Here is a 10868-nt window from a genome sequence, read left to right as displayed (position 1 = left end):
TGTGGCAGTATCGCCACGCTCTGAGTCAGTTTCAAATAACTCTAATGCCTGAGTAATGGAACTACACAAAGTCCACAAAGTCAGAGGCATCATTTGCCCTCCCTGATGAGCTCGACGCAAGACTTTAACCACTTGTAACCATTCCTTTCGATTTAATTGCACTTTGGTTTGATATTGAAACCAATAACAATTTTGTTCAACGTGGGCAAACAATCACTTCAAAGTCTTATGTTCCTTAATTAACTTCTACTCCTATAGACATCAACAGTCCCTGGAGTAACCGTAAATATTCAGAGGCCAGAGAGGTGGAATTCCCCATAATTTTCCCGTGGGTCCCCTTCTTATTTATTTACCTGCCCGCGGTCTCCCCGTGCCTGCCCGGGGTGTTTCCCCTCCGGTTCCTTGCTCTCGTGGAGCCACGGACCCTACTCGCTGCGCCAGATGTTGGGGTCCGCGTGTTTCCTGAACAAAGGAATGAACACACAAGACAAGACAAACATGGCGGCCACCCCAAACGACACGCTCTGCTTTATTTTATACCGTGGTTTGTGGAATGTTAGCAAGTCGCCACATTGTTGTTCTCTGATCTTTCCCTGACTTTCTGAATTTCCAAGATGTTTACATATAAACAAGCCCCCAGGGTCTGCTATTTGCAACTGAGGCCAGTCTTGTAGGCTCCTTTGTCCTCCCTGTTTGAGAGGAGGAATGCCCTGCTTTGTATGCAAGAGCAGGACTTATAATATTAATGGAGGCCTCTACAGTGGGTACCCTCTGGGGAGGGTACCTTGTAGGCCTTAGGGCTATGCGTTTTATTCTGAATGGATGGGAAGTGCCTGGAATGTCTGGGAAGAGTGATATGACCTCAGATGTGGTCTCTACAGCTGCTGCTTTGAGGGTGCTTTGAATAGACTAGGGGGTGGGGGTAAGGAAAAAACCGAAACCAGTAAGAAGGTTCTAGCAACAATCCAGCTAGAGATGAATGTCTTGGATTAGACTGGGGGTGGCAGAAGTGACAAAAAGCAGTCAGATTATGGATACATTTCAAAGGTACAATCAATAGGATTTGCAGATGAATTTCATATAGGCCGAGACACCAAGAGTTTTGGCCTGAGCAACTAAAATGATGAAATTTCCACATACTCAAAAGAGTAAGACTGCAGAAGGATTAAATGCAGAAGTTGTCTTGTATACAGTAATGTTTAAGATACCTATTAGATTTACAAATGGAAAATTAGGGCATTTGGATATACAAGTTGAAAATTCAAGAGTGAGGTTGGGCTGGTTGGGTATATACTGAAAACTGTCAGTACACAGATGACATCTAAAACCACAAATCTGGTTTTATTTTAGCAGTGACATGTGTCACTCCCACAAAAGCCTTCCCAACTGGCCTCGGGATACACAGCAAGTCACCTCCCCACAGCCCTCTGCACATAAACAAATTCCTTCGTTTAGTTCAGGAGGAAATGCGCCCTTTTCCCTCGGCTCTAGGTGACCGCAAGGCCCAGTTCTCCTCACCGAGATGCTAAGGGAAGTTTGCCAAGAGGCACCTGAAAGGAAGGGGAATGGAGTGGCCACAAAGGAAAGTCAAGAGACACATTCTAGAGCCCTGGCACTTCACAACAAACTCTGGGACAAACCCTGCCTCATCTTCATCATTTAAGCCTCTCTTGGACAGATTTTCTGACTGGCCGATGAACACAAGCTCACTGATGTCTTCAGTCTCCAGCTGAGGCACACCTTGGTCAGAGGGAATCTTCCAGTCGTCAGACAGGGCTTGCCTTTGACTGGCCCCTGCTGCTTATGCCCTTTGTGAATCACAAGCGGTGCCTCTTAATGCACTCTGCCTTCACTCCTAAACTCATGCGGGAGGCATGTAATGCCGCTGTTAGGCGCATGGGCTCTGGACTCGAATAGTACTGAGTCTAACCTTTGAGCCGCCACTTACTAATGCGGAGGTCTCAGGTAAGTGACTTGAGTTTTCCCACAGACCATAAAATGAGATTGACACTACTCCTTAAGTGACTATATTGAGTTAAATGAGAATATGTATAAAATGCTCAGCACAGTATTAGCAAACCGCAAACAATACTAAGTCTTTGTCTTAATCAGTAAGTCAGCATTTACCGAGTGCCTACTAAACGAATGAGCGTTCAGCTTGTTCCAGCGCATGTGTGAGATATCATCTCCTGCCTGTTCCTTTCCTTCCCCACAGCAGACCCTCCTTCACACCACAGCTCTACCCTTTCAATCCATTCCTGCTAAATAAAATACACTTTTCTGTCTTCTGAAAAGAAAAAAAAAGCACAATTCAGATCATCCCCTTACATTGCCCAAACTCCCTTCCTCTGCGAGGCCTTTTTATCCATCTGGCTTCCCTGCTTCAATGTTGCTCGGGAGCGTGGAGGACAGCACGCGGACCCGCACGCCCCGCCGCCTCCGCTCCCGCCTCACATCACCCTCGCCCTGCCCGTCCCTTGGTCAACACAAAGCGGGCGCTCAACAACCCGCAGCTGCCCTCGGCGCGTCCTCTACGGGTCACTGAGGCCGCGAGCTGTGTCCTTTGGCCCCTCAGAACCCCGGCACCGTCCCTGCCCGCCCCAGCGCCGCTCCGGCACCTCCGCACCAGGAGCCCTAGCTCGGGACTCACTCAGCTCGACCACAGGAAGTGAAGGAGCGCCAACGCCAACTCCGGTGCCGCGGCGAGTCAAACCCCCTGGACCGGAAATGCCTAATTTGAACTTCCGCCCTGCCCCTCAGCTCACCAACCAATTGAATTCCAGGTTTCGTGGGTCCGCTCTAGGCGGCTGATAGTACTCAATGCTCCGGCAGTCCTGTTCCTTCTTGGTTAGGTCCATACAAGCCCTTGGCGGAATCTGCAGGTGAGAGGGCGCAGGCGCAGAGGTGCCGCCGGCGGCGTGCGGCTGCGAAGGAAGGAAGGGACCCCAACACCGAGCGTTCCTGCGGACGCTCCACAGCCTGGGGTTATTCTCCGGCCTCTGAAACCGGCCCTTCCTGACCTAGGACGTCTGGCTGCGCACTGTCCCCCTCTCTCGGGCGCCTTTTCCCCACCTCCAAGTAGTGATCAAGCTCAGAATCCAGCTCGCGTCCACTGTGCACCTTGCACTTCCCACCTGTAAATCTTTTGACCTCACCGCCCCCTGGAGAAGGCTGCTGTCATCGCTTAAATGCGGAAGTCGAGGTGCAGAGAGGTTTCAGACCTGTTCCGGTGGAGCTGGAATTGGAGAACCAAACGCTGGATGCTGAGACGCGCGTGCGGAACTGGCGGCGGGCAGGGGTGAAGCGGAGTGAGGGGAGAGGGCAGGTGCGACCTGGGCAGGTGAGGAGCACCTCCACATCCCTCCACCCCATGTGCCCCACTCGTTGCACAGGAGCAGAGAGATCCGCAGAACACACATCTACGATTATGCCACTCTTCAGATTTACATCTTGCAGCAACTTCCCGCTGCGTTAGAACGGAAGGAAACATCCATGACGGGGGCCCTCCCAACTCACCTCACCCGAGCTCCCACGTCCCGCGTCGCCGGCCTCTCAACCAACCGTGCCCTGACCCTCTCGGAGCGAGCGCCGCGGGCTGCGCCTGGTCCCAGGCCTGCGCCTCTTCCCCATTTCCCAGGGTCTTTGCCGACCACCCTCCTGCGCCACAGCTGCTCACGTTCTGTTTACATGCTTTTCCCTCCCCACCAAAAGGTGAGCTTTGAGAAGACACACCCTTGTGTAGAGCTTTGAACTTTTATCCGGAAAGGTGCCAGGCACATAGTCGGTGCCCGCGAGCACCCGCTCACAAGGTTCCTTCGGAGACCCCCCGCAGCCTCTTCCCGAATCCCCCAGGCACTCCCCGCCCCCGGCCTCGCCCCGCCCCGCCCTCACCCCACCCCAGCCTCGCCCCGCCCCGCCTCTCCCCTCCCCGCCCGTCCCCTTCCCGCCCCCGCCCCGCCTCGCCCCGCCCCAGCCCCGTCCCAGCTTCGCCTCAGCCAGGTCCCAGCCCCGTCCCAGCTTCGCCTCGCCCCAGCTTCATCCCGCCCCAGCCTCGCCCCTTCCCCTCAGGGCTCCCGCGCCCCGCCCCGCCCGCGACCCTGCGGAACCTAGAGTCGCAGGCGCCCTCTTGGAGGACGGAATTCGACGTGGGACTCTGCGCCTCCCGTAGTTCCGGTGGCGACTGCGGAGCATGGCGGTGAGCGGTGTGGAGAAGACGCGCGGGTGGCTGGGCGTTGCACTGTCGGTGGCCCTCCGTGACCCTCGTGCTGCCCCCCTTTCTCCAGGCCTTAGGACATCTTGCCGGGGAGGCAGCGGCGGCCCCAGGCCTGGGTACTCCCTGCGCGTCCCGCAGACACCGGCTTCCCGGCGCGGTTTCCAGCATCCGGAATCCCTCCACTGTCTGTCTCTGCGCAAGGCAACCCACAAGCAGTAACGCCGACACCAGAGCGCACCCGTTAGGCGATGAAAGCAGTGCAGCCTCGAAAAAACAAAAGAATAAGAAGAAAACCCGGAACAGGGCCACTGTGGCAAATGGAGGCGAGAAGGCCCCAGAGAAACCCGCCCCAGAAGAAGTTCCCCTAAGCGCTGAGGCCCAGGCAAGGGCGGGCGTCAGTCAGGAAGGGTGGAATCCCCGGGTGCGAATCCACGGGCACATGTGATCTGGGGTCCGCGGAGTTAAGGCGGGGAGGGGGATGGGATGGTGCCAGGCGCTGTGTTGTGTCCCAGTGCCCTCTCACAGCCACTTCCCCAAATCCGTCACAGACGCAGCAGTTGGCCCAGGAATTGGCTTGGTGTGTGGAACAACTGGAGCTTGGCCTCAAGAGGCAGAAACCCACCCCGAAACAGAGTAAGGGACCTTTCTATAGGGTTGGAGAATGTGAACGGTGGCACCGCTTGGCCTGCAGGTGCTGGCAGAGGATGAAGTTGTTTCCTTTGCGGTGGGGCGGTAGGAGGGCAGTAGTAGAGGTTTTCACTAGTCGTTTGTTTTTATTCGCAGAAGAGCAGGCTATTGGAGCAATCCGAACCCTGCGCAGCAAAAGAACGCCCCTGCCCCGGAAGAGGCAGTTGATGCACTCCTTGTTTGGAGACTATAGGGCTCAGATGGAAGCCGAATGGCGTGAGGCCCTGCGGGCTCTCAGATCTGGTGAGGAGCTAGCAACTGGTTGATTCAGGAAGGCCTAATTTAAGGAGGAACTGCCTAGGGGGTGAAAGGAAGAAGGCCCAGAGCAACAAGGCTGGTGGGGGAAGGAGATGAGCTCAGGGAAGCCTGAGTGAACAGGGAAAGAGCAGGCGTGGACCTGTCTCTCCTTTTCCCAGGACTGAACCTGGGAAGCAGCCGGGAGGTCATGGGAGGAGCGGGAAAGAGTGTGGTTCTATGTTGGTCCTGCTCCTGGCTTGGGGAAAGCTGCCTCATGTCTTTGTGTCTTGGCTTTCTCTACTGGCAATGAAGCCATGTCCCATAACAGTTTGAGTGCAATTCCTGGAGCCAGATGAGCTAGGTTCAAATCCTGGATCTACTACATAGTAGTACTAACACCTTTTGTAAACTACTGAACCTCTCTAAATGGGGGGTGATAGTAATATCAACCTTACAAATTTGAGGAATTAATTTATTCAAAGTGGTTAGAATTGTATGGGCAAACATAACTGTACAGGTAATGTTAGCTGTTGTTATTCAGTTCTCATATATGCTGCTTCTCTCCCCTGACAGCTGCTTATTTAGCCCAGGTGCAGCCTGTAGATGGAGCCACCAGAAAGAAGAGCCGAAGGGTCTGCAGGCCTCGCCCTATAGGGAGAACCAAAGCCACTCTGGACACTCCTGATGAAGAGTTTAGGTTCAATTTCTTTTAGCTTCTCCCCCAGCCTGGAACATTCCCCCTCCCTTGGGGTGGTGTAGGGGTTTGTTTTGAGTGCAGAGCCTTTCCAGGACTTCTGTTGGCAGAGAACCCTGGGATTGGTCTGTCCCCGGCTGGTCCAAGGATTTGGAGCTGTTGTGAAGGTGTGAGACCATCAGATAGGCAAAAGACCCCATTTGTTTTCTGATGAAATATTCTCTCTTTCAGAACAGAGAGGTGCATTTAGAAAATATACAATAAATTGAAGTGGCTGTTTGAAGTATTGTAGAAAGAATATTGTACTCAGTCTTTAGGATTAGATTAAGTGGCTGTTGGTAACAAAGATTAGTGGAGAAGCTATGTAATTATACACTGTTTTTCACTTTTGAAAGAAATCCCTGTCAAATGGTTTAGTGCTTAATGCTGTTATGTCACATTGCCCTAGTCTCTGTTTTTGATAAAACTGGATGAGTGAAAGAGTGTGCTGACCACCTGTGTTAGAGAAAGTACAGAAGATGGCAGGGGTCTGGTTCCCTGGGTCCAGTCCCTTGCCTGGGTCCTTTGTCCATGTTGCCTTCATTCCTGAGCAGGTGTCATCCTCAGGGAACCAGCATGGCACCCACCAGGCATGGCTCTCTTCTTAGGAGGAAGGAGCTTCTTGCCCTAACAGTTCTGGCCTGAGACCTGGATTGAGCCTCGGCAGACTTCTTGTCTAAATGTTGGCCATGTCAATCTCAGGCCCTCTGTTCCATGGAACTGGGAATCTCCAGGTGACCTAATCCTCGTTGGTGGCTTGATGTTTGCTGGTATCTTCCAAACTCGGTTCCCAGACTTGATTGATACCTGGAGCCCAGCTGCCTACTCAGCATTTCCACTTGGGTGTTTCATAGGCATTTCAAACTTGACGTGTTTAAGACACTTGATTAGGCTCCGGTTTCCCTTTGATGAAGGGGTGGCCTGCCCCTCCACACCTGTGGGCATTTCTCGTTAGGTGGAATGAGAGACTTGAGAAAAGAAATCAGACATAGAGACAAAGTATAGAGAAAGAAAAAGTGGGCCCAGGGCACCGGTGCTTAGCATGCGGAGGACCCACGCTGGCACCGGTCTCTGAGTTCCCTCAGTATTGATCATTACCTTCACCATCTTAGAAAAAGGGAAGTGGCAGGATAATAGGATCATCATAGGGAGAAGGTCAGCAGTAAGACATAGGAATAAAGATCTCTGTGACATAAGTTTAAGGAAAAGTACTGTGCCTTGTTATGCATATGTAAACATCTCCAGAAACCTTGTTAGTGCATAAAGAGCAGCATTGCTGCTAGCACATCCCACCTTCAGCCATAAGGTGGTTTTCTCCTTTCTCAGTAAACAGAACATACAATTGGGTTTTACACCGAGATGTTCCATTGCCCAGGAACGGGCAGGAGACATGCTTTTCTCTATCTCAACTGCCAAGAGGCCTTCTTTCCTCTTATACTAGTCCTCCTCAGCACAGACCCTTCACGGGTGTCAGGCTGGGGGACGATCAGGTCTTTCCCTCCCACGAGGCCATATTTCAGACTATCACATGGGGAGAAACCTTGGACAATACCTAGCTTTCCTAGGCAGAGGTCCCTGCGACCTTCGGCAGTGTACGTGTCCCTGGGTACTTGAGATTAAGAGAATGGTGCTGACTTTTCTTTCTTTCTTTCTTTTTTTTTTTTTTGAGATGGAGTCTTGCTCTGTCTCCCGGGCTGGAGTGCAGTGGCCGGATCACAGCTCACTGCAAGCTCCGCCTCCTGGGTTTATGCCATTCTCCTGCCTCAGCCTCCCGAGTAGCTGGGACTACAGGCGCCCGCCACCTCGCCCGGCTAGTTTTTTGTATTTTTTAGTAGAGACAGGATTTCACCGTGTTAGCCAGGATGGTCTCGATCTCCTGACCTCGTGATCCGCCCGTCTCGGCCTCCCAAAGTGCTGGGATTACAGGCTTGAGCCACCACGCCCGGCCGATGCTGACTTTTTACAAGCATACTGCCTTCAGGCACTTGTTTGACAAAGCACACCCTGCACAGCCCAAAATCCATTAAACCTTGAGTCACCACAGCACATGTCTCTTGCAAGGACAAGGTTGGGGGTAGGGTCACAGATTAACAGCATCTCAAATACAGAACAAAATGGAGTCTCCTATGTGTACTTCTTTCTATATAGACACAGTAACAGTCTGATCTCTCTTTTCCCCACACTTTGGCTTCTTTTCAGTGAATGGCACGACTGCCTGTCTAGCTGATTCAGCAGCAAACCTGTGTCATCCTCGATTGCTATCTCCAGCACTGTATACTTCTGTATACTTTCTTTTTTCTTTTTTTTTGAGAAGGAGCTTTGCTCTTGTTGCTCATGCTGCAGTGCAATGGTGCAATCTCGGCTCGCTGCAACCTCTGCTTCCTGGGATCAAATGATTCTCCTGCCTCAGCCTCCCAAGTAGCTGGGATTACAGGTGTGTGCCACTGTGTCTGGCTAATTTTGTGTTTTTAGTAGAGATGGGGTTTCTCCATGTTGGTCAGGCTGGTCTCGAACTTCTGGCCTCAAGTTATCCACCCACCTCAGCCTCCCAAAGTGCTGGGATTACATATATACTTTTAATACTTCGACTGGCATGTCAGCTCTGTCTTCAAAATAAATCTCAAGTATTTCACGTTGTCTTTATCCTCACTACTGCTCATTCTACTTAATGACTGTTCTTACCCTGCCTGCTGTGTTAGCCAGACTGACCCTTCATATATGTTGGATCACTGTCTCCTGATTCAGTGACTTCATTGTACCTAGGATACAATATGAAGTCTTATATACAAGGCCCTGCCTAGGCCTGCACGTGTTTATGCCCCGATGGCCTCTCTGATGTGGTCTCCCTCTGCTCCTGAGGTAACTGGACTTAATTCTGCCTCAAGGTCTTCAACCTTGCTCTTCCTTTTGCCTGGATGACTCTTCCTCCAGATCTTAGCATAACTGGCTTCCAGGAAAGTAAACATCAGCTTTGTGGGAGAAAGTGGCTCTCTGCCCTATCATTAATCAGGCCAGGGTAACATATTCGGGAAATAGATTTCCTCCGTGGTCACTGTGCAGATGTAAAGTGTCATATAATGACCCCCTTGAGTGTCTGTTTTCCCACTGAGAATCTTTGCTTATTAAAATCATGGACAGCCACTTTGCTGTTAGAAATCATCAGTAGGAAGGAAATGTCTGATCTCAAAAAGATTCCTTGATTTACAACCCAGATGCAGAACTTCAACTAAGGGGTTTTAGAACTCTGCATCTCAAGGAAACAGAAGCCTGGTTCACTTCACTGTTCAGACCCGGTCTTTAGCCCGCTATCCAGCCCTATCTTGTTATGTGCCCATCAAAACACTGTTTGATTTACATTTCACTGAAACGTGCTTTTACTAAATATTCTAATACTCATGTATCTTGTGAGATGCCCCATGGATCTAATGTTCAGTCTTCCATATTAGAATGAGCCAATAAATTTACTGTCCCTTAGGGACTTCGAATGATTGGACTAGGACAGTCCTTATCTTTTGGATCTTATTATCACTGTGCCGCCCGTCCTGCATCCCCCATTGGTGGTTGGCCCTTTGCCCTCAAATCTTTTTCTGTGAGTTTGGAGTGCTTGAGTAAAGGAGATGCTAGGGCAGATCGTCCCCCTTTTTTCCTTTGCTGGTGTCTCCATGGTTCTTCCTCCAGGGGTTCCCTATTGGGCCCTGTTAAAACCACCTATTCTTGATCTGTCCAGCCTAAGGGTCCCAGTTTGACTTGAGGATCAGGTTGGGGTTGGGTTAGGGTGAGTGTGATGGAGAGGATTAGAGAGTGATGGGGGGTTTAGGGTGAGTCTTAGGGGATAGAATAAGGGTTAGAGGGTGAAGGTGAGGTTTTAGGGTAAGGATTGGGTTAGAGTTAGTTTTGGGTCAGTGATGTGGTTAGTGTTAGATATTAGGTGTTAGGGATGATGGTCTAAGTGTTAGAAATTAGGTGAAGGTTAGGGTTTGGGGTCATAGATTCAGACTCAGCTTGCAGAGCTGTTTGTCACTAACATCATTGTTTGCCTTCTGCTATAATCCCTCCATCACCTCTAATTTCAAACCCTTCCTTAACCTGGCAGAGCTCAACTAAGGGCTTCTCTGTATTCACCATGGTTATCATCAGTTTCCATTTTCCTTGGAAGCTTGTTCATACTTACCCATATTATTTTGTAATGTGTGCAGAGATATCTGGCTTTCTAATATGTTGTTTAAATCCCATGACCTCAATTTAACAAGTGGATTTTTTGGCAACCTTGGATTTTCTTCTTTAAGCATTCTTAGAGCAGAGCTGCTTCCTCACAGAGGATTTTAAAATATTCTTCTTGGTTGCTTTACAAGATAATTTTGCAGCTTGCACGTTTTTCTTCAAAATCTTAAAAGGTTTCATCTACTATTAGGCCAGGCGCCACGGCTTGCGCCTATCATCCCAGCACTTTGGGAGGCTGAGGCGGGTGGATTACCTGAGGTCAGGAGTTTGAGACCAGCCTTAGCAACATGGTGAAACCCCATCTCTACTAAAAATACAAAATTAGCCAGGTGTGGTGGTGCATGCCTGTAATCCCAGCTACTCAGGAGGCTGAGGCAGGAGAATCACTTGAACCCGGGAGGCAGAGGTTACAGTGAGCCAAGATTCCGCCATTGTACTGCAGCCTGGGCGACAAGAGCAAAACTCCATCTCAAAAAAAAAAAAAAAAGTTTCGTCTACTTTCTTAATTACATTTGATAAATTTACCAACTCTAGGTCCATCCGTTTTTCATGGGTTTGGCATCGTTTGCTCTCACCCAAGGAACATGTACCCCCAAGTCATAGGCCATCTAGACAGCTTAGCAGTTCTAGAACAGAGGTGACAAGTTGAGTTGCCCCATGAACTGAACTAAGCACTGATGGCACCTCACATTGAGCTGTGACAGCTGATGTTCCTTAGCTTGCCTGGTCCAGAGTCAGCACCCTCTGCCTGATGTCCCTGACTCTGCTCTCATGACA

The 10868-nt window shown here is 50.6% G+C and overlaps 1 protein-coding gene and 1 long non-coding RNA gene across 2 annotated transcripts; one reads left to right on the top strand and one right to left on the bottom strand.

The window, feature by feature from the left end:
* Positions 1–1315: 1315 nt before the first annotated feature.
* Positions 1316–3882, bottom strand: LOC116418670. The gene is made up of 2 exons (XR_004228787.1): positions 2128–3882; positions 1316–1550 (listed from the first exon to the last, which is right to left on the bottom strand). It is a non-coding gene; the product is annotated as an uncharacterized LOC116418670 (long non-coding RNA).
* A 46-nt stretch (positions 3883–3928) lies between these two features.
* On the top strand, positions 3929–6117 carry LOC113219512 (UPF0488 protein C8orf33). Its single transcript, XM_026452622.1, has 5 exons — positions 3929–4195; positions 4284–4595; positions 4762–4846; positions 4997–5143; positions 5711–6117. Exons 1-5 carry the CDS (start codon positions 4190–4192, stop codon positions 5848–5850), a joined length of 690 nt encoding a protein of 229 aa, XP_026308407.1. The 5' UTR covers positions 3929–4189; the 3' UTR covers positions 5851–6117.
* The last annotated feature ends 4751 nt before the right edge of the window (positions 6118–10868 follow it).

The sequence above is a fragment of the Piliocolobus tephrosceles genome, unplaced genomic scaffold (assembly GCF_002776525.5).
Source record: "Piliocolobus tephrosceles isolate RC106 unplaced genomic scaffold, ASM277652v3 unscaffolded_37894, whole genome shotgun sequence".
NCBI lineage: Eukaryota > Metazoa > Chordata > Mammalia > Primates > Cercopithecidae > Piliocolobus > Piliocolobus tephrosceles.
Note: the sequence above shows the minus strand (reverse complement) of the source record. Positions and strands in the feature narration are given on the sequence as shown.

Coding starts and splice junctions, on each gene's coding strand:
- LOC113219512 (XM_026452622.1), top strand. Junction 4,596..4,761: donor CCCTAAGCGCTGAGGCCCAG/GCAAGGGCGGGC, acceptor AATCCGTCACAG/ACGCAGCAGTTGGCCCAGGA. Junction 5,144..5,710: donor CCTGCGGGCTCTCAGATCTG/GTGAGGAGCTAG, acceptor CTCCCCTGACAG/CTGCTTATTTAGCCCAGGTG.